A 24,525-nucleotide genomic window follows, 5' to 3' on the forward strand; every position below is an offset into this window, starting at 1 on the left:
ATAGTTATGGTCTTTAATAATGTTCTCAAAGCATTAGCACAAATACATTGCTTTCTGAAATGTTTTAGTTGGATGTTCGTCTGACATGTTTTTAATTATTACTTTTTTTTCAGAATGTTCATAATAGTAACGTTTCCATAATGTTATAAAATGGTGTGTTTCCTTAAAGGTGCAGTATGTAGGATTTCTGTCCGCTAGAGGTCACTAGAGGCCTATTCAAAACAAAGGCGTAGCTTGATGACGCCAAGTTTGAGCGCGGAATCTTGGGACATGTGGTCTTCACCTCAACGGACGGTGCAAAAGAATAGGGATAGGACTCGGGAAGAAATCATGTTCATGGATGAGATTATTAATGTTACTGTAGTACGAAGCAGAGCAGGATCGAGTGTTGTGGGAGCTGAACGAGGCCGCTGGAGCGATTGCGCAACATATGCCGCGAGCAGCGGAACTTTTATTATGCCACAGTCGCCGGCGCTGCTTCCGCTTTTCCGGTCATGAGTATGGGATAACGCAGCTCTGTTTATCATATTAGATACTTTTGAGTGTGTTGAAAATGATGTTATAACGTTACTCTGTGCGTTCGCTCGGTGGCTGCTGTGAGACAATTATTGCACACTGCAGTAAGCTAGATCGAATTTATTAATATTAATAAATTATTAATTAATTATTAATAAATGCTGGGTGGCTTGTGTTGATAAATGGCATGCAATTCATTTTAAAACGTATTGTATGATGGAGAAAATTCTGTATTACTGTTACTAAAAATAAAGCTGCATCTGATTATGCTATGTTAGCTACTTGACAAAATAGTGTTTTTCTCTGAGGCATGGTAAAGCATGGTACTCGCAAAAAATCAAGAAAATTAGATTTAAACAATAAGACTAAACATGTTGAGCTATATAGCAACAATTAGTTTTCTGTCTATAAATATATCAAAACAGTTGTTCCCTTGTCTATTAAAACCTGTAATATATTAAAGCATCTTTGGTGTTTCCATGGTTTCTACAAAATAAAACCGGAAACTGAGGGTAACGCGGGTATGACGCAATTGACAGGCGACTCCTCACACGTCCGGGATGGTTAAAATTGCAATTTTCTCACGATTTGCAAATAGTTGGAAACATTTGGGATATTGTAAGTACTTAAGTGAACAAAATATATAACACTAGCCTAGTGGTTTTTGGATATATTTTACTGCAAAAATCTTACATATTGCACCTTTAACGATCGCATTAGCAAGAAAAACTTTTTTAAAACATTTAAAAACTGGTCATTCAAGTAAAACTTAATGGGAACGTTAGCCAAACGTTCTTAGAACATAGTTTTTGTTAGCTGGGATGGTATGATTCTTGCTTCAGCAAACACCAAAGAAAATCTAGTTTGTGTAATTATTTTGGAGTCGTTTGTAATTACACGTGCTATTGAATTTCTATAATTACATTTCATTTCAACGTGTCATACGATATGAATGTTTCAAAACGACTTGTTTTTGTCTTCATAAGTGAGTCACAGATGACAGTGGAGATGTGTGCTGAAGAAGATTGGCTCAATTTGGTGCCCATCACTCCAGCTGGGAGGGACTTTAATTCGCTCTTGTTTAGTTTTCAATGGATGCCAACATCAGCCACGACACGCGATCAGATGAAAAACGAAGGACGCTTTCTGATGCGCATCGGACACAAACGCGAGCGAACGACTCGAATGTCGTGAATGTATACTGACTCGGATCGCCATGAAGACGTGTGAAGGCTGTGTTTAGTCAGATGAATCCAGATGTGCTGAATGGCCTGACAGAGCGACAGACAGACAGAGGGCATCATCTCTCTGTTTATAAACACACATCCGTTCATATATAAAGGAATCACACGGTGGATTGATGCACCCTTTCCAGTGGTGCAACGGTAAGATCACCTTTATCCTTCCTGGAATATTGTGGGATTTTACAGGCTACTGTATTAAAAGATGGGAAAAGGTTGAGGGTAGACTGGATTTATATAGGCTACACAAACAATAAGATTCTGCTATATGGGTCAATGACAAATAAGGATGTCTGAGATGATCATGAGGAGAAATCTTTTAAAAGATATCTAGTTTCAAACGCACGTGCCAGGTCTTAGAAATCTAATATTTCTATCCACGTTTCATACATTTTTTTTTTTTTTTTTAAAAAACGTTTATTTCACATTTTCTACAAAAAAGTTAAATTTACTGAGGAAAAATGTCAAGCGGTGTAACCATCAAATACTAAAATACTTTGTACACTAAATACACTGCGCGACTTGAGTTTTCAAACGTATTTTCAGGTATGTTTTTGCAACTATCATCTTTGAGCCATATCTAATATCTAATAATAGCCTATATATGAAGATTTCTTAGGGTGGTCAGTCCATTTGACCTGAACAAAAAGTGTCTTTTCACTGGAAAAAAAAAGTCAAAATATAGGATTTTTAAGGACAAAATAGTTTTCAACTTATAGTTTTCTTGTCACGTTACATGGCTTCCTGCTTGTTAGTTACACCACACTGACTTTGATTTAGTGGACAAAATTAATTGTGATTCATATATGATATATTATTTTAAATAAATGAATTAAATCAATAAATAAAAAAAAATGTAAAATAATAATATTAATTCATAAATTGAGAACGTTTATCATTGTACGGGTAGCATTTTTTATATGTGCATTTGTATTTTTTAATAACTTAATAGATTTATGTCAAATCATTGACCTGATCTTTTTTCACTTAATACAAATGTTCATTGTTGTCACTCTGCAACTCTTGTATAAACACATACACTGGTTAATAGAGCATATATGAGGACCTCACACCCACTTTTAAAGGGTTAGTTCACCCAAAAATGAAAATTCTGTCATTTATTACTCACCCTCATGCCGTTTTACACCCGTAAGACCTTCGGTAATCTTCGGAATGCAAATTAAGATATTTTTGTTTAAATCCGATGGCTCCGTGAGGCCTGCATAGGGAGCAATGACATTTCCTCTCTGAAGATGCATAAAGGTACTAAAAACATATTTAAATCAGTTCATGTGAGTACAGTGGTTCAATATTAATATTATAAAGCGACAAGAATATTTTTGGTGCACCAAAAAAACAAAATAACGAATTATTTAGTGATGGCCGATTTCAAAACACTGCTTCAGGAAGCTTTGGAGCATAATGAATCAGCGTGTCAAATCCGCAGTTCGAAGCGCCAAAGTCACGTGATTTCAGCAGTTTGGCGGTTTGACACGCGAACCAAATCATGATTCAACACGCTGATTCATAACGCTCCGAAGCTTCATGAAGCAGTGTTTTGAAATCGGCCATCACTATATAAGTCGTTATTTTGTTTTTTTTTGGTGCACCAAAAATATTCTCGTTGCTTTATAATATTAATATTGAACCACTGTACTCACATGAACTGATTTAAATATGTTTTTAGTACCTTTATGGATCTTGAGAGAGGAAATGTCATTGCTCCCTATGCAGGCCTCACGGAGCCATCGGATTTAAACAAAAATATCTTAATTTGTGTTCCGAAGATCAACGAAGGTCTTACGGGTGTAAAACGGCACGAGGGTGAGTAATAAATGACATTATTTTCAATTTTGGGTAAACTAACCCTTTAATGCAGTGTCATGAAGATTTTGACACTTAAAGGATTAGTTCACTTTCAAATGAAAATTAGCCCAAACTTTGCTCACCCTCAAGCCATCCTAGGTGTATATGACTTTCTTCTTTCTGATGAACACAATCTGAGATATATTAATAAATATCCTGACGCATCCTAGCTTTATAATGGCAGTCTGGCAGAAGCTAGATATTTTACTTCATAACTTGTTAAATATGGATATTTTTTTACACAAACGCATCGCTTCACTTCAGAAGGCCTTTATTAACCCCTGGAGCCGTGTGGAGTACATTTATGATGGATGGATAGGATGGCTTGGTGGTACCTAGGATGGCTTGAGGGTGAGTAAAGCTTGGGGTCATTTTCATTTGAAAGTGAACTAATCCTCTAAGGAACAATCAGCCTGAGAGAATAGATATTTGAAAAGATTATTGATATTTTCCCAATACAGGGGGTGTGGCATTCATCTGATCATTCTTTTAGATCTGATACATTTCTACTTCTCATTCTGTCTAGATTCTTGAGATTCATTCAGGGCTGCTGAAAATATTTCGATTACACCCTTGTTTCAAATTTATAGGTCATTCCATATTTGTCTTGAAAGCGCTTCACAGATGAGAGCACTGTAATCTCGTGGGGTTGTTAATATTTCATGTAAAACTCAATGAAAAAGCTTTGAAAGAGCTGAAATGCACATTTTCATTTTCAGTCTGCTTTTTTGTTAAAGTCCCCCTGTGGTGAAAATCAAGTTTTTAATGTTGTTTATATGTCTATGTGGTGTTTTTAATATGCTTTAAGACAAACTATGTGCAAATTCATAAGTCAGCACCATTGCTGAGTATTTTCTCTTTAAATACTGCAGTGAACCAAAAATGTGTTGTTTTTTTCTACCGTCACAAACACGTAACCAATCCCGTCAGTGTGGGGGTGGAGCTTTTCTTCACCGGCTTTCTATGATGTTCAAATTCACATGTAGCATTTACAATTGACCGAGTGGATCAGGTATTCTGAGCTTGTGTGATTGAGTGGGGGGGGGACTAATTTACATATTCATGAACCCACGTATACTAAATGAATAAATGAAGCAAGGGTGTAGAGTTACATTCAAGCTAATTTAACTCTTTCCCCGTCAGCGGTTTTTTTTTTTTAAAGTTGCCAGCCACCGCTAGCGTTTTTAGTAATTTTCACGAAAATTTCATGACCCCCAAAATATTTTGTTGTACGAATATCTGAACATGCAGTATATCAAAAGAAAGAACAGACCCTCTGCTTTAAAACAACAACAAAAAAAACATTTTATTCTAGCTTCATGCATTCTTTTTTTATTAACACTTGGTGGGTAAGTTTTATAAAAAAGCAACATTTTGAGCAAAGCTGAGAAAACCGCATTTTTGTCAAAGACTATGTCTGGATCGGATTCAGTGCAATGATCAAAACACAGATGCAGTAGATTGAGTCCATTAACACCCCTAATGCTTACACAGTCCTGTAGCTCATTCTGGGTCGACATTTCATTCAGTTTTGATTCATATGCGGTTTAATGTTGATGATCGCATTATGTTACATATGATATCGCTTGTTTCTGCATCTTCTTCGCCTGTGTTTTGATCTAGTGATTCTGTATAACAGTGAAAACACAGAAAGCCGAAAAATTCTGTCAATGGTGGGGAAAGAGTTAAAGGGCCCTATTTTAACGATCTAAACACATGGTCTAAAGTCCACGGCGCAGGTGCACTTAGGGCGTGTCCGAATCCACTTTTGCTAGTTTACCAATGGGAAAAATGGTCGGGTTGTACCTAGTCTCTTAATGAGTCATGGGTGTGTTTTGGGCGTAATGTGCAATAAACCAATCAGAGTCTCATCTCCCATTCCCTTTAAAAGCCAGTTGCGCTCGCGCCATGGCGGATTCGCTATTTACATGACGGAATTTGCAAGCTGAAAAACTGAACGCTTCTCTAGCGAGGAAACGGATCTGCTCGTGCGCGAGGTTAAAGCGAGCAGACCATCTACGGGAAAAGCTGGATTCCACCAAAGCATTTTTATCTTCATGCACAAAAAAAGTAATCTTTTACATTGTAATCCTTTTATTTTTAATATTTGGCATGTTTGTGTGCAGCTGCGCGTCACTGTGTGTGTAACAAGCAGAGTGTACGCACGTTGTGCACCCGCGGCACATATTACTAACGCACTCATTAAATAACAAAACAAATATTGCTCTATTGACTTTAGACCAGGTTTCAGTTGGTCAATAGTGCAGTCGTTTTCAGTTGCCTCAAAATAGCAACACGCCAACAATGCACCTGAACACACCTTGTTTTCAGACCAGCACGCCCATGGGTGCACAAATGGGCGTAAATGCATTTGCTATATAAACGACGTGGCGCAGAATGTGAAAATGATAACTGCGTCAGGCTGAAACTAATAAAAAACACTTGTGTCGCGTCTGGCGCCGCATTGCGCCAAGTGTATGATAGGGCCCGAAGGGTTAGTTCAATTTCTGATTATTTTCACAGAATTTTTTTTTTTTAAATATGTCATTTTGATTATCAAAGATGAGTTTAATGGGATAAAATTATTGACTGCAGTGGGACTTTAACTTATGTAAGAAAGCAGGCATTTTATTATTATATACAATCAAATGTAGCCAGTACATTTTTCAACATGAATCCTTATCTTTTGTGTTCCACAGAATTAAACATTCATGTAAAGGTAAATATGTACTTACATGATAACGGTAATCAATAATATTAAGCTATTTATGGATTTAGATGCATTGAAAAATGCTGCTTTCTGATATCAGACAGGAAGCAGCCATCTTTATCACACTGCACACCGTCATCTTGGAAACGCACCGGTGCACCTCGCAATAAAAGTCAGCAGGTTTGCAAAGATCTCCACTGGCAAATGTGTGGTGTGTTTAAGGATCTGGTTTGACAACACAAAAAAGCACAGTTTAAATCCCAAGAAGGGGTGACTCAGCCCTGAGCCGCTGAGAGACTCCCTCACCCTGCGGCCGCTCCTGCGCAACGGCTTTCTCTAGTGTTTTCTTACTGAAGCAAATGTGTCTGTTAAATGGCAAGCAACTAGTGACCTAGTTTTGCTTGTACATTTTACACTTATGTTTGTCTCTTCCACACACCCCCTCATCTTACCTCCTGGTTTTTTATTTATATTTTTTGTTGTTGTATGTGTGCTTTCTTGTATTGAATGTATACTTGTGTACTTCAAATCTTATATCTTATATTAAAAAAAAAAAAACTCCTACTATTATAATATTAATGTAATAAACACTTAAAGAGAGTACACTTTCATCATGTTTCTTAACACACTTAAGTTCACTTTTAAAAAGTGCACTTTGTAATGATGTTAAAATAACAGTTTTACCTTAAAGTACATTTTAAATCCTTATGTTTTAATAATCTTTTGCCATGTACACTTATAAGTACACTTATGTTGATGTGTTGACTAACATACTAAAGCACATTTAAAGTACTTTTGTGTAATTTTATTTTACTAAATTGCAACAAATATATACAAGTCTCAATACAAATTTGCATTGAAACTTGTATGTATTTGTTGCAATTTAGTACATTTAAATACAAGTATATTTTAGTTTACCATAAATGCTTGTCAGTAGAGTGGGTTGAACTCTTAAATCATTTATTATAAAAAATAATTATTATCAAATACTTAATAAAAGCTAAATATAGTGGTAAATATTGGAAAAAACATTTAACATAAACTGTGTGAGACCAAGAAACAGATAATATGTTTATACAAGCAGATATATAAGGAAAAGAGCACATTGATAATCAATTACTAGACAGTTGACTGGGAATCGTCTGCCAGCATTTGGTTCACATTAAACAGAAGAACTGGAACTGGGAAAAAGCCTCCTTTTTAAATCAGTTGTCAATAATACATTTAAAAGACTTGATTCAAGTTCTTGAGGACATTATCGGTTGATTTGGCAGCAGGGAGTGAGAATGAAGTGGAGAGACTGAGACTACGGCACTGCTTTGATATCGATTTCCTCCCTGCCTGACTCTACTTGAGGGAGACGTGTCTCACTTTCAGCAGAAATGATGTTAAATGACAATGTTATTGATTTCCATTGGTCCAAACAACTTGTGAAGAGATGGCAGAAATGAAAGAGCTGCTGTTTATTTGTTTCATTTGAACAAGAATACCAAGTGCCATTATTTATTTAAAGGGACAGTTCACTCAAAAATGAAAATTCTGTCATTAATTATTCACTCTCATGTCGTTCCAAACCTGCAACAACCTGCAAAACCTGCAACCTTGCGTTCCAAAGACTTTTGTTCATCTTCGGAACGCAAATGAAGATATTTTAATGAAATCTGAGCGCTTTCTGTCCCTCCATTGACAGCTATGCAACTGTCACTTTGATGCTTCAAAAAGTTCATAAAGAGATTGCGAAACTAATCCATATGAATGAAGTGGACTCGATCGCTTTATATGATGAACAGATCGAATTTAGGCTTTTATTAAGCGCAGTTCTTTTTCACGATGGGAGGTTCAAGGGTCACTGGATTCTGCAGGCTCATAGTCTCTTTCACGACGCTGGAACAAGATCTAATGATGCACAGACTGTTAGTGGTCAGTTAACCTCTTATGGAGTATCTAGACATATGACTGATTGAAAGTCATTAAGGTTTACTGTTTTTGGCCAGTGAGGGTGGAATCAAGTCTTATTAAACACTTTAAAGGGGATCTATTATGCCCCCTTTTACAAGATGTAAAATAAGTCTCTGATGTCCCCAGAGTTTGTTTGTGAAGTTTTAGCTCAAAATACCCCACAGATCATTTTTATAGCATGTTAAAATTGCCACTTTTTGTGGTTGAGCAAAAATGTGCCGTTTCAGTGTGTGCCCTTTAAATGCAAATGAGCTGCTGCGCTCGGCCTAAGAGGGCGGAGCTTCACCAGCTCGTTCTCCCCTGTCAGGATTCAGTCAGGACGCACTATAATGTCAGAAACTGTGAATATATGCTGCATGAAGATAGACAGGTATAGTTCAGTTTAATTACGGTTACTAGTTTAATAAAAACTTATATTGTCTTCTTATTTTAATCCACTATATTAGTACAAGCCTGTTTACCGATGAGTTTTATGATGTTTATTGTACTTCACACAAAAGACGAAGCGTCTGTTTTCCCTCTAGAAAATCTCTGTAAGAGCTTAATAAAACACAGTGCAAGTGTGCATTAAAATATTATCTATAAATTCTCTCTCTCCCCCTTGCATTATCATCAACATACACAGCGAAGTACACAGAAACACTCGTTACAACTAACAGTAAACAAATATATAAAGACCTTATGCCTTTTCGGGTGGTGCTTAATAAACTGGCAAACTTTATATCCATAAATCAACTCCGATGAACTGTAATAAAGTGCTCTCATCTTCATTACTGCCGTATCCAGTATCACTCTGGAGGCTGTAAGCTGAATCATGAGCAGTTTACTGATCTATCCTTGAGTAACAACTATTTAGCACAACCTCTGTTTTGTATTGTCCCTTTGTATTAACATTTGTTCACAAAGTCCGGTGTGAAATGATTCACGCAGACATAAACAAATTTCGGTAGAGTTGAGGGAGCATTTTTTTTTAAAACAAAGTTAATCCACCTCGTCTCCAGCGGCTCAGATTTAGGGAGTAAATGGAGAGAGCTATGTGGATTAATCCATCCAGCTACAGAACGCCTAAAACGCTTGGGAGACATTCTCATCAGTGCAGCAATGGCAGACTGTGAACTCGCTGTGAACTCGCTCAGGGCGGTTCTATGTTAAAACGGCAGTGTCTGTCAACGTTCGTCGGCGGGGCCTGTGGCTAATGTGACGTCACACTGCCAGGGATCTGGAAACGGCTTGTTCTGAGACACTACTTATGATTTATGGGGATTAAAAAAAAGGAGTGGTTGGATTTTTATCATTATAGGGTGGTTGTGTACATACACTGCCAACACACATTTATGTCCAAACACCATGCAAAAGTGAATTTTGCGTAATAGGTCCCATTTAAGATTAGTCATTAAATGGGTCATGAACTGCATTGTTTAATTGTTTTATAATGTTTCCTGGGGTGCACTTACAATATTAGTATGCTTTTTACGTCAAAAATTGTTATAATTTAGAAATTAAAGGCAATTTACCCTGATTTTAGCCCTGTTTTAAGATGTGTGTCTGCTGTGAGACTTCAGTGTAAACACCCACTGCTGTGATTGGCTGACATCTTTGCATATGAAATAGCTAAGTATTATTCTCTCGAAAACTTTTAGCACATTTTTACTATTACAGCTCTCAAGGTTAACTAATCGTGAAGAGCATTATTTAGATCTGTGGCATTATATTTAGATTGTGGCATGAAAAGTTGCAGTGATGAAGATTGTAGCCGATCACAGACATGTTGTTGAGCTCATGAAAGCAGTGATCTCGTCATTGCAACTCAATTTCTGCACACTAACAATGCTTTCATCATAACTAACAGTGCAAACGCAATATAACTAAGAGATTTGTTAAATAAAATGGGAGTTTTGGCGTGAGTCCAGAACTTAGTCACTGATAAAGTCGCTCTGTTTGATTGACAGCTCCGGCGATTGTAAAGGGAGCGTTCTTTGATCGCTTTCTATGTATAATTTAAACACTGTTTAAATAACAAATTATTTTCATCCTACTAAGAGAAACAAGGTGAAGTTGTCCGTTTAGTCACTGGTTTGATTTACTGACACATAGACAAAGAACATCTGACTGTACATGAATCATTAATATCAGATCAGACGTTAGAATTAACACAGTTACTTACATGTTGTCTCATTACTATTGAGTCCATATCGTAAAAGTCTGTTTGCAAAGCCTGCTCTGAAATGCGATTGATTTACCAAAGAATTCACAGTGAAACACTGAATACAAATAAATAAACCTCAACTGAGACCTTCACAATGTTGAAAATAAATAACCATATTCCTAGCACTAGGATCCTTTGTTATTTTAAGTCCAGCGAGTGATCCTGTGCTCTTCTCTATTCCTCATCTCACTAATGCCAGTGGGTGGGGCCAAAGTTACAATGGTGAAGTAGGTGTTGATTTTCATTTTCTCCTAACCTATCTATTACATACACATTCCAGGACAAGTTGTTCGCTGGGATTGGTAACATTAAAAGCTGTTTTTGGACTAACAAGGAAGTTTTCAGTTCTGAAACTTACAGGATATTCTTATAGTACAATGACCTCTTATACATCAAAAGCTCAAGGAAAAGTTGATTTCTCAGTTCATGACCCCTTTAAACCTGTAGTCAGACAAGGATAGGGCTATATTTGTGTTCTGTTTGAATGATATGTTTTGAATGATGTTATACTGATCAGATTTCACTTGACTGTGCGCTCTGAATCAACTATACTTGCATGTACAGGGTGCTTCTGCGGTTTGGGACTGATCTACTCCAATAAGACCTGCACTATGCCATCCGTCACCTTCCAGGACCTGCCTCTCAATATCTATATGGTTATCTTCGGCACAGGCATCTTTGTCTTCGTACTCAGCCTCATATTCTGCTGCTATTTTATAAGGTAAATCTGATCTCATGCACACACATAAACACACAGGTGTACAAGCATATATAAATCTTAACAATAGTGTTGTCAGGAAGGTGATGAAAGTCGACAGGAAATTGCTGCACTCACAGCACACATGCAGACGTCAGTCAGGCGGCTCATGTCACCGACACATTTGATTGGTGTTAATAATGGAACGACTGTATTACAGATCAATGCAAACCACTTCAAATATCTGAATCAAGATATGCCTGTGTCAACATGTCAACACTTTTTACAAGTCTGTCCTGTTTTTTTTTCTTTTCTTTACTGTCCAGTTATGTTATGGTATTGTAGTCCTTTCCTTTTCTTTCCTTTCCTTTCTTATGTTATCTTTTTTTTCCCCCTTTCCTTTCTCTTTGGTTTCTTTTTTCTTTCCTTATCTATCCTATCTTATCCTGTTCATTTCTTTTTTGTTTCCTTATATCTACCCTGTGCTATCCTTCTTGTTTATTTTTTTTTCTTTTCTTATCTATCCTTTCCTTTCCTTTCCTTTCATGTTATCCTTTTTGTTCCTTTCCTTTCTCTTTGGTTTTCTTATTCTTTTCTTATCTATCCTATCTTATCCTATTCATTTCATTTTTGTTTCCTTATATCCTGTGCTATCCTTTTAGTTTATTTTCTTTTTTCTTTCCTCATCTATCCTATCCTTTTGTTTTTCTGCCCTATCCTATCCTATCCTATGTTCCTTTCCTTTCCTTTCCTTTCATATTATCCTTTTTGTTCCTTTCCTTTCCTTTCCTTTCCTTTCCTATGTTATCCTTTTTGTTCCGTTCCTTTCTCTTCGGTTTCCTTTTTCTTTCTTTATCTATCCTATCTTATCCTATCCTATTCATTTCATTTTTGTTTCCTTAAATCTATCCTGTGCTATCATTTTAGTTTATTTTCTGTTTTCTTTCCTCATCTATCCTATCCTTTTGTTTTTCTGCCCTATCCTATCCTATCCTATGTTCCTTTCCTTTCCTTTCATATTATCCTTTTTGTTCCTTTCCTTTCCTTTCCTTTCCTATGTTATCCTTTTTGTTCCGTTCCTTTCTCTTCGGTTTCCTTTTTCTTTCTTTATCTATCCTATCTTATCCTATCCTATTCATTTCATTTTTGTTTCCTTAAATCTATCCTGTGCTATCATTTTAGTTTATTTTCTGTTTTCTTTTCTCATCTATCCTATCCTTTTTGTTCCTTTCCTTTCCTTAACCTTTCCTTTCCTTTCCTTAACCTTTCCTTTCCTTTCCTTTCCTTTCCTTTCCTTTCCTTTCCTTTCCTTTCCTATGTTATCCCTTTTGTTCATTTCCTTTTTCTTTGGTTTCCTCTTTCCTTATCTATCCCTATCTATCTATTCTAGGATAAGATCCTATTCTTATCCTATCCTATTTCATTTTTGTTTCCTTATATCTATCCTGTGCTAACCTTTTAGTTTATTTTCTTTTTTCTTTCCACATCTATCTTTTCCTTTCCTATGTTATCCTTCTTTTCCTTTCTCTTTGGTTTCTTTTTTCTTTCCTTATCTATCCTATCCTTTCCTTTCCTATGTTATCCTTCTTTTCCTTTCCTTTCTCTTTGGTTTCTTTTTCCTTATCTTATCTTATCTTATCTTATCTGATCTTATCTTATCTTATCCTATTCATTTCTTTTTTCCTTATATCTATGCTGTGCTATCCTTTTAGTTTATTTTCTTTTTTCTTTCCTTATCTATCCTATCCTTTTCTGTCTATGATCTATTTCTTTTGTTGTAAACAATTGTAAAATGAAGTGTGTAGATGGCAAAGCACAGATAGAAGACTTCTATAATTTATTATTATTTTAAATGATTTCTCTGTTGAATATTGGACAACATGTAAATCATGTCAAATGCAAATGAAAGCACTTAATAAGGATTGCAGATGCTGAAGAGCTTGTGTCGTGAGCAGCACACAGCGTCTGATTCTGCTGCCGTGCAAATCAGTGATTCACCAGTGAAACTGAACTCAGGTTTAATCCTGGCTCTGAAAATGACTCATGCCATGATTCATTTTGCTGTGTCCATGTTACACTGTAACCCAAATAAGTTGGGCTAACTCAAAAAATTTGAGGTAATCGGTCAACTTTTTTTGAGTTAAGATGTTCACAATTTTAAGTAAGCAGAACTATCAAGTTTTGAGTTTGTAGTACTCATGCATGTTAATTGCTCCTAACTTGAAGTACTGAGTTAGCTAACTCATACATTTTGAGACAATTAACATAAAAGATTTAGTTAATTAACTTTTTTTGAGTTCATGAGTTATTTACTTCACTGTAAACCCTAATAAGTTATCAGAACTCAAAAAAGTTGAATGAGAATTTAAGAAACTCAAAGTTTAAGTTTATTTATTTTTTTGTATTCATACATTTTTATTATTCTTAACTTGAAATATCTGAGTACACTAATTCATGCATTTAACTTAAAATTATCAGGTTATCTCAAAGTAAATATTTTGCTAGCAATAACAAACTAGTTCAGAAAATGCTAACTTGCTAATTTGCTAACATGTTAACAATAGCATGGTATAGCACTTACTGAATGAGTATAGCAACTTAAAACATGTAACATACCTGCTCTCAAAACAAGCAGCATGAGCCACTTGTCACCATGATGGTAAATCTCTTCTAAATTAGCATAACAAAACATTAATCACTATTAAATCTCGCTTACCATTAATCAAATAAAAAACATTATATAACACTTAATTTTAGCATTTACTCTCCCTTTAGTGCCATGGGCAAAGCATCCCAGCCCAGTTTCATTTAAACTTAAGTTAGTCTAAATTAAAAGAAATGAGTTCAAATTCAAAACAATGAAACAGTTCAGTTTACTTGAAATATGTCAGTGCTGTGAACTCAAAAGAAAAAGAAAGTTCTTTCAAAGTTCTTTCACTTTCATTTCATCCTGAATTCCTCTCCTAATGTGAATGTGAAGACCAGAATTCACATCAGACCATCTGATTATTCTCAATTGCTTAAAATCAATCAAATTACTCAAATATCATATAATGTCATTTCCAAAAGAAATACTCATTTTTCAAAACTTTGCACATATAGCAAACCTGCTAACCTTTACTTCAACACTCAAATTCAGTATTGTACACCATTGCTCATGAAAAGGTTTAAAAATCACATTGTATAAGTACTCATTTTCAATTTTACTTGTAAAAACAAAAAACAAGGCTAAAAATTTAAATTGTGTGAATTATATTTCTTGTCATTTTTCAATAATTGTATGCTTTATCTTTCCTCTGTCATTAATAGTAAATTGAGACATCAAGCCCAGAGTGAGCGCTTTGGATACAGAGAGGTAAGAGAGAGTAAGCAGAAATGCTTTAAAGAGCTCATACATGACATCTTTATCATGTTAGTCAAGGCTAATGGTACTAACTGTTAGCATTCTTGTCGATTGCAGGTTATTTTAAAAGGAGACCCGAAGAAGCTGAATCTTCATGGGGTAAGAAACTGCCTTGTCTAGAATACCAGGGTTTCCAAAGTCCTTGAAAACCTGGAAATATCAGGGATTCATAGGAGCAGTCATGGAAATTAATACAATGTATTTAATAGAAGTCTATAGAAATAGAAAATATATATATAGAAAATATCATTTTTTTCTACTTATGCTCAGCCAGATTTAAAACCCTCTTTTAGCATTAAAAAACTACTGTCAGAATTTGCTAAAGACACACAGTAAAAAGTTAATGATGAAAAGGCGTGTTTTTTGCAGCTGACCTTATGCAATTGTAGGAGTTGCCTTGTTAGATGAAAAATGTATGGGAGGACAGTATTTACTGTAAACAAATCATGCATGGTGATTTACTAAGGTTTGTGGTGATCAGTTAACTGGTAGACTACATTTGTCATAATGGAAATGATCTGCTGCATCTGTGTTCTTTAATTTTCACATCATCAGTAGATTCACCCACAGAACTTTCCACTCCCATCAGCGCTTTTATGGGATTGTTGTCTCGTGTAGTAAATCTGACCCTTAATCGACAGGAAATTGCTCTTGTGAGTGAGTGCAGTCTATATCAAATAATTGTAAAAATCTGATGGGGACACTGTATTGACTAATCAGTCAAAACTGGAACTATTTGCTTCATTACACCGGCCAAAAGTTTGGAATAATTATGTTTTTTATGCTTTTGAAAAAAGTCTCTTATGCTCACCAAGGCTGTTTATTTATAGCCATTACTCCAGTCTTCAGTGTCACATGATCCATCAGAAATCATTCTAATATGCTGAGATTTGCTGCTCAGTTTAATCAATTATTATTGGTGATCATTTTTTTTTCAGGATTCTCTGATGAATAGAAAGTTCAAAAGAACTGCATTTATTTGAATTAGAAATGTTGTGTAACTTTATAAATGCCTTTACTGTCACGTGTTATAGAATATATTAAAGTAGAACAGTTCTTTTAAATTGTAATAATTATTAAGGGTGTGACGATACATTTAGCTCACAAGATGATGACGAGAAGATATTTTTTAAAGAAATCTTCAATGAAGAAATATATGACTGGAAAAATAGCAGGTACAATTTGAAATGGTAACTAATCATCTTGTAATGAATCTCAAGATAGCTATAATATGTATATATAGTAATAATATGTCAAAATTACTACTTTTACTGTATTTTTGATCAAATAAATGCAGCCTAACGACAGAGCAATAGAGTCTCATATATAATTTTATATATATTCTACTGCAGGGGTGTCCAAACTGGAGGTCCATTGTCCTGCAGAGTTCAGCTGCAAATTGCCTCAACACACCTGCCTGGAAGTTTCTAGTATCCCTAGAAAGACCTCGATTAGCTGGTTCAGGTGTGTTTAATTGGGGTTGGAGCTGAACTCTGCAGGACAGTGGACCTCTAGGAGCAGGATTGGACACCCCTGTTCTACTGTATCTATCTATCTATCTATATATAAATATATATACACTGAACAAAATAATAAACGCAACACTTTTGTTTTTGCCCCCATTTTTCATGAGTTGAACTCAGAGATCTAAGACTTTTTCTATGTACACAAAAGGCCTATTTCTCTCAAATATTGTTCACAAATCTGTCTAAATCTGTGTTAGTGGGCACTTCTCCTTTGCCGAGATAATCCATCCACCTCACAGGTGTGGCATATCAAGATGCTGATTAGACAGCATGATTATTGCACAGGTGTGCCTTAGGCTGGCCACAAAAAAAGGCCAGTTTTATCACACAGAACAATGCCACAGATGTCGCAAGTTTTGAGGGAGTGTGTAATTGGCATGCTGACTGAATGCTGATTGAATGTTCATTTCTCTACCGTAAGCCGTCTCCAAAGGCATTTCAGAGAATTTGGCAGTATATCCAACAGGCCTCACAACCGCAGACCACGTGTAACCACACCAGCCCAGGACCTCCACATCCAGCATCTTCACCTCCAAGATCGTCTGAGACCAGACACCCGGACAGCTGCTGCAACAATCGGTTTGCTTAACCAAAGAATTTCTGCACAAACTGTCAGAAACCATCTCAGGGAAGCTCATCTGCATGCTCTTCGTCCTCATCAGGGTCTCGACCTGACTGCAGTTCGTCCTCGTAACTGACCTGAGTGGGCAAATGCTCACATTCGATGGCGTCTGGCACTTTGGAGAGGGGTTCTCTTCATGGATGAATCCCGGTTTTCACTGTACAGGGCAGATGGCAGACAGCGTGTATGGCGTTGTGTGGGTGAACGGTTTGCTGATGTCAACGTTGTGGATCGAGTGGCCCATGGTGGCGGTGGGGTTATGGTATGGGCAGGCGTATGTTATGGACAACGAACACAGGTGCATTTTATTGATGGCATTTTGAATCCACAGAGATACCGTGACGAGATCCTGAGGCCCATTGTTGTGCCATTCATCCATGACCATCACCTCATATTGCAGCGTGATAATGCACGGCCCCATGTTGCAAGGATCTGTACACAATTCCTGGAAGCTGAAAACATCCCAGTTCTTGCATGGCCAGCATACTCACTGGACATGTCACCCATTGAGCATGTTTGGGATGCTCTGGATCGGCGTATACGACAGCGTGTTCCAGTTCCTGCCAATATCCAGCAACTTCGCACAGCCATTGAAGAGGAGTGGACCAGCATTTCACAGCCCACAATCAACAACCTGATCAACTCTATGCGAAGGAGATGTGTTGCACTGCGTGAGGCAAATGGTGGTTACACCAGATACTGACTGGTTTTCGAACCCCCCCGGACCCCCCAATACAGTAAAACTGCACATTTTAGAGTGGCCTTTCATTGTGGCCAGCCTAAGGCACACCTGTGCAATAATCATGCTGTCTAATCAGCATCTTCATATGCCACACCTGTGAGGTGGATGGATTATCTCGGCAAAGGAGAAGTGCTCACTAACACAGATTTAGACAGATTTGTGAACAATATTTGAGAGAAATAGGCCTTTTGTGTACATAGAAAAAGTCTTAGATCTTTGAGTTCAGCTCATGAAAAATGGGGGCAAAAACAAAAGTGTTGCGTTTATTATTTTGTTCAGTGTATATATATATATATATATAATGAGATAATGTCACAATATTATAAATAATAGATATAATACTTTGGAACCCTAGTTATTATTTTATTTCCATCCATTTGTTTCCTCCTTGTTTGTGGCATGTGTGATGTCCCTCTACAGCAGACGTGTGCCGTGTGCCTGGAGGACTTTAAGGTGAAAGATGAGCTGGGAGTGTTGCCGTGCCAACATGCCTTTCACAGGAGGTGAGTAATAAGCTGGCGTGAAACAGCTGGTGTTCATAAAGCAGCAGAATCCTGCTATTGTTAGCAGCACTGTGAATGATGGGAGATGGGCTGATCTTTAGGTACCTTATGTTTAACTATACTGGTCTGTTTCTTTTTAACATTCTCTGTGTCCCTTTGTATTCAGGGCCTTTTGTCTGTTGATGTGTATTTAGATATTGCCAGATCAGGTGCAGATTAATATGAATCAGATAAATTCTGAAAATTAGATCACAAGGGATACGAGCAAAACAGTTGGAAACAGCGCAATGCAAGACACAGTAACTTTGATATTACCATTCTGATATCATTTTAAAAATTGTCCTTGTCTTATTTTTCTGTGCTAATGGTCATACTTTAAAAAAAACGTTTTGTAATTTAATGAAATGTTTGTGATTTTTATACTCCCTGCCAATTTAAAGTTTCCCAAAAATGTGGCCAATGATAGAGAAAGATGCATTAAAGATGTTTCAAACTAAATGTACACCGATGAGCCACAACATTATGGCCACCTGCCTAATACGCTGTTGGTCCTCCGCGTGCTGCCAAAACAGTGCCGTCCCACCGAGGAATGGACTCTCTGGCACCAAGACATTAGCAGCAGATCCTTCAGTCCTGTAGGTTTCGAGGTGGAGCCACCATTGGGTCCAGCACACCCACAGATGCTGAACTCAGTTGAGTTCTGGGGAATTTGGAGGCCAGGGCAACACCTTGAACTCTTCATCATGTGCCTCAAACCATTCCTGAACAATGTGTGCAGTGCCTGCTAAAGGCGGCCACTTCCACCCGGGAACACCATTGTCATGACGGGGTGTACCTGGTTTGCAACAATGCTTAAGTAGGTGGCACGTTTCAAATTTACGTCTACGTGAATGGTCAGACCCAGGGTTTCGCAGCAGATCATTGGCCAGAGCATCATGTTCCCTCCACCAGCTTGTCGTCATCCCACAGTGCTTCCCGGTGCTATCATATGCTGTTCACGTGATGTAAATGAAACGGGACTCATTGGACCAGGCGACCTTCTTCCACTGCTCCAAGGTCCAGTTCAGATGCACTGTGTGTTGTGACACATTCCTCCCATAACCATTATTAAAATTTGATGTGACTTGTGCCACAGTAGACCTTCTGTTGGCTTGGACCAGATGGGATGGCCTTCGTTGTCCTTGTGCATCAATGAGCCTTGGGTGCCCAACATCCTGTTGCCGGTTTGTGGTTTGTCCCTCCTCAGACACTGTTGGTAAAATCTCACCACTGCTGACCAGGAGCAGAGGTGGCCTGTGCAATTCAGAGGCCCATTTCAAAGAAACAGTCAGAGGCCCCACAATGAAAAAAGACACAAAATCATTGTGTAAAGTGACTGCAGTTACTTTATGATCTGTCCTATTTAACAATGTTATCTCAAATTTTACTCTTAATAGTATATTTATAAACTTATACGTAATAGTATATTTATAAATTCTATCTACCACTATCCACACATTCCATCACTTTACCCAGAACTATTGTTACAGTTACAACTGAAAACAAAAACAACATTCACTCTCTCAGCCCTTCTGCTAAAATGAAAGGATACTTTTAAATACAGTATGAAACTAAAACCGCTAGTAGTTGGCGGCAAATCATTGTCTGAATGAGTGAGTCATTAAATCATTCAGTGAATTGAATCGTTCAAAACGGCTGAATTATTCAGGGACAAATCAAGTGACTATCTTTATGAGTGAGTCATTGAGTCATTAATTAGGCCGTTTCGTTCAAAAATGCGAATTTACTCATTATTGTGTTGTTCGAAGACATGCATTGGCTCTACTATGGATTTATTTGGAACTATTTTCATTGGCAATATATAGCAAAACAGACAATATGAGTCTAAAATGTAAGTCACCTAATATTAACTTCTAATATTATTGAACTGTAGTATAAAATCACATTTCCATACGTGCTGATATTCGGGAAAACAACACTCTTGCTCATGTAGCATTGCTTATAAATATTAAAAACAAGAACTACGCAGAGACATTTTTTGCCCCATATATCTTGAATTTTGGTGGCATTTTTGCTCCAAGGCCCCCTTAATTTCTGACCCTGGAGTGTGCACGCCATTATGGTGGGGGTGGGGCTCTTTTTCAAGCTTGAACTGAGGACCCTTCTGTTGCTAGGCCCGTTTTAAGTGAACGCTACTGACCGGGAGCAACCCACAAGCCTTACCATTTCAGAGATACTCTGACCCAGTCTCCTTGTCAGAACAATTTGGTCAGAGTTACTCAGATCTTTATTCCTGTCCATTTCTCCTGATTGTTTGCTTACTATCTAATCTACCTAGTCCTTAATATGTGGCCTTGTTAGGTCATGATCAAAGCTATTCGCTTCTCCTGTGACTGGTCATGATGTTTTGGCTCATCAGTGTAGTACTTACTATGCAGTATGCAATTTCTGACCAGAGATTGATTACAGCAGACAGAAGAGAGAAAGATGTAAAATTTGCCATCACTCCACATCAGTGGTAATTTGTTTTTGTTTGTTTTTTGTAATTTTCCTGCCAAGGTAATATCCCAGCTAACCAATTTTTGTTTTACGAATGTTTTCCAAACATTAGGTTTTGGTTATGGTAACGTTAAAATGTCCAGTTTTCTTAATGCTAGTGGAACATTTTTTTTAAGGTTAGTATGATGTTCCTGAAACATTCTTTCAACTTAATTTTTATTAACAACTCAACATTATAGGAATATTTATTTGTAACATTCCAAGAACATAAAAATGTCCAGTTTCCTTAATGTTAATAGAACGTCATTTAAAGGTTTGTATGATGTTCCTGAAACATTCTTTCAAACATTCGAACACCTGCTGTTAAGTAGAATCACTGAAGCTGACGAATCATCTCACAGCTTTATATCTGCCCTTATTACAGTCCATGTTGTCTTTATTTTCATATATGTACAAAAGTACTTATTGAGATTATCAGAGGTTTAGATGTTTTTTGAAAATAAGTTTGAAGTCACCATTATGGTGATCAGTGTTTGCTTTAGTTGGGCTTTTGACCCTTGACTTTTGTTAACTTATTTCTCTTTCAGCAATTGCAAGTAATAAGAAAAACTAGAGAAAAACTAACAAAAGAATCAAGGGTCAAGTGCCCAACTACAGGGAACATAGTGGTGACTTGTTCCAAATGTTTGTTTCTTTTTCTTTCAGTGTGTCATCATCACTTAATTATCGAATAAACTCCAACACTGTTATATTTTGACACTCTGCACTGTGAAAACTGAGCAGTGTTCATTAAACACAGGGTCGCTCGACACCCAACGGCCAAGTAGCACGCTTGGTGTGATAGCTAAAATAGCACACAGAAACTTATTCATTTTAAGTTAGCTGTCATTCTAAATGTTGAAAAGATGTTCCAAGAATGTTGTTCTAATAATGTTTTCTCCCAACATTTTGAGAACATTTTAAAAAAACCTTCTACAAACAATATATAGATAACGTTTTTGTGCTAACCTTTGAGAACATTATTGAAGACCAGATAACGCTGAACAAACACTCGTTTGTTCATAACGTTTGTTCATAACTTTTGAGAGAACTTTGCCAGAACGTTAGCCAAAGTTATGAGATCGTTCCCTGTCAGCTGGGTTAATACAAAGTATAGTGTTATAAATGTACATTAAGTGTTTAAAAAATTAAAATATGAAAAACTAGAAATGGGTCTGGGAAAATAGTCCATAGGAAGTACATCAATACAGGAATGAGATCACAACACGTGCTGGTGGACTAAATCTACAACGTGTGTGTTTGCAGGTGTGTCGTGAAGTGGCTGGAGGTGCGCTGCGTCTGCCCCATGTGTAATAAACCCCTGGCGGGATCATCGGAGCAGCACCAGAGCATAGGCACCCTGCTGGACGAGCTGGTGTAGCGCTCAGAAGCGAGACTGACAGCAGACTCTCTCTGGAGTTTTTTACAGACATAAACAGCCTGATAACTCTCTGATCTGACTGTGACTCTCACCTTATTTTGAGACTGAACCTCACAGATCAGCTCAACGGGCACATTTTCTCAGTAAAACACAAGGGAAACCATAGATGCTCGATTGAAGAAACTTTCAGGATAAGGCTTTGTATTTTTTGTGAAAAAGGCCTTTACTTTAACATTGAAGGCTAACCAAGCTGTTCAGTCAATGACAGTTTGTATGCTAATCTAGAAGGCTAATTCTCAGAGGAATTTACCGTATAAGGGGTTTTTAGATAAACGGTTTTTGATTTATGAGTAAAATAAGGTCTGTGGTTAAGATTGTTTATAAGGAATTTGAATTAGGAAACACTTGAGTGCTTTATAAACTCAAGTTGCTACATAAGAACTACAACTACCACAAGGATGTGAGTTTACATGCAAACAACCATTGTAGTCTTTAAGTAGAAACTTTTTTAAAGCACACAATAGTTTTACAATTCTCATTTGAGGTATCAATATGTGTAATTTGTGTTGTAGAACAAACTGTGCCAAAATGAAATGTAAACACAGACATTATTTTACTCCAAAACCACTAAAAACCCATCTGAAACTCAAACCTCTCAAACCTGCTAAATGTCTTCTGGGTTTTAGGACTGCAAATTGAACATCTCTACTGTAAATGCTCTACATAGGACCAGCTGAGATGGAGGAAACCGCATTTACAGCATTCAACAACAGCACAGTGCATTGGGCCCAAAGAACTTTATCACTGAGTGTATGAGTGTGTGAGTGGATTTTACATTCATCAGTAGTAGTGACATTTGTCTCGTTCATTCTAGATTATATGTGCACAAATCATCGACTGTCTTAAGAGATTTTAAGCAAACACTACCACAGAAATGGGCTGCCAGTGAAAACACAAGTGACTTTCTTTTTGTATTTCAAGTTTTTTTGTGTTTGTTCACTGTAATCTGGTTGCCATTGTTATCTGCAGTGTTTTAGTCAATGTTTTCACACCAAAAAAAAAAAAAAAAAAAATTTGACAGCATTTACCTGTGCAGTATGTTTCTTTCTCTCTCTCTCTCTCTCTCTCTCTCTCTCTCTCTCTCTCTCTCTCTCTCTGTGTGTGTGTGCTCTGTTTTAACCTGTTAACTGTCACATGTGGAGAAAAATATTAATTTAAATGGTTGTAATTCATGAATGCTTTGGAATACAGACCTAAAGCAGATTGTTGCAGAAGTGAAAAGTAGTGCAACTTTAAGTTAAGCATATGTACTGAGCTAAACATTTTTATACAAAATATATATTTTACAAAATAATTTGTACTCTAAAATGACTGGAAAATCAAATTTGAGGTTGCTATAACAAAAAAATGAGGTTCCTGTGAGATTTTCTTTAGGCGCTACACCAAAAACAGCCATCAGGTGACACGCGTCGACGCGTCGATCCGCCATCTTGAAACGTTTAACATGACGCTGTTTACTCACACTAACAAATCAATGAATTTTCATCGAAAATGTAACGGCATTGTGCAGCCTATGGCTGTAAAAACCTCTGAGCTATAAATTCCAGACGAAATGGGAAAACCTTTCAGAGGTGAGAATGTGCTGGTTATGTGTTTTTATGTAAAACTCAATGCAATATCCATATGCAGAATTATCACATTAATGATAAACTACGTGTTGTGAAAATCATCTGCTAATGTCTATTGCAGATATTCATACATGTAAATAACTATTTCAGATGCACATGACCGTTCCAATATGGCGGACGGCTTATATATAGCAGCCCACAGACAAACACTTATGAGGCATATAATTAATGTTTCTGTCAAAATTTTACTTATGGGAGATCGGGAATGGTTATAACATAGGGAGAGTTGTAACACCATCAATCCCACCAATCAGGGATAAGCTAGGAGTCCTATGATTATTTCAGTGTTTTTACCCCATTCTGATCCCGAATGGTTGTGAAGGTTGGAAATATAGGTAGCCTACATACAGATTTTAAAGAAGAAAAAAGTATATAAAGTAAGAATATAACTTTTTTGACCAAAACTATATTTTGCTTAATACTTAAACTTTTGCAGATAAATTCATTAAAACTTACATTAGATTAAATTGTAGTTTCATACATTAAATTAAATGATGCATTTTTAACCTGCTAATTTCAAAGTCATTATGCTAATACAGCTTGCTTCTTTTTAATAATTTTACAGAATGCCTAGACAATGAAAAAGAAAGGCAGATACAGGTGTGCCATCCAGTGTTTAAAAAAAGGAACTCATGAGGTTTCAAAGAAGGGAGGGACAGTCAGATCAGTTGCGTATTAAATGTTAAAAGCCAGTGGTGAGGATTATGAGACTTCAGACAATGAACTTATTGAATGAAATTGTTTGTATGTGGAGTAGTATGGCAAGCCATTTTGACTTTTATTCATTCTCAGGATATGAATTCTTGATATCAGCAATTACATTTCCATTAGTAACAATGCTAATTCTTGATATCAACAATTCAATTCTTGGTATCAAAAAATTCCAATTCTTGATATCTGTAATTGTATTTTCTAGGGCTGGGTATT

The 24,525-nt window shown here is 36.7% G+C and overlaps 1 protein-coding gene across 2 annotated transcripts; it reads left to right on the forward strand.

Moving 5' to 3' along the window:
• The first annotated feature begins 1,559 nt into the window (after positions 1-1,559).
• On the forward strand, positions 1,560-23,278 carry rnf122 (ring finger protein 122). 2 transcript variants are annotated; one of them, XM_051904277.1, is made up of 6 exons: positions 1,560-1,901; positions 11,063-11,219; positions 14,505-14,550; positions 14,656-14,697; positions 17,912-17,991; positions 21,796-23,278. In XM_051904277.1, exons 1-6 carry the CDS (start codon positions 1,877-1,879, stop codon positions 21,908-21,910), a joined length of 465 nt encoding a protein of 154 aa, XP_051760237.1. In that variant the 5' UTR covers positions 1,560-1,876; the 3' UTR covers positions 21,911-23,278. The 2 variants fall into 2 exon arrangements, with proteins under 2 accessions (XP_051760237.1, XP_051760236.1); XM_051904276.1 differs by having other exon boundaries at positions 1,561-1,901; positions 17,909-17,991.
• Positions 23,279-24,525: the final 1,247 nt, after the last annotated feature.

Source organism: Ctenopharyngodon idella, chromosome 8 (genome assembly GCF_019924925.1).
Source record: "Ctenopharyngodon idella isolate HZGC_01 chromosome 8, HZGC01, whole genome shotgun sequence".
Lineage (NCBI taxonomy): Eukaryota > Metazoa > Chordata > Actinopteri > Cypriniformes > Xenocyprididae > Ctenopharyngodon > Ctenopharyngodon idella.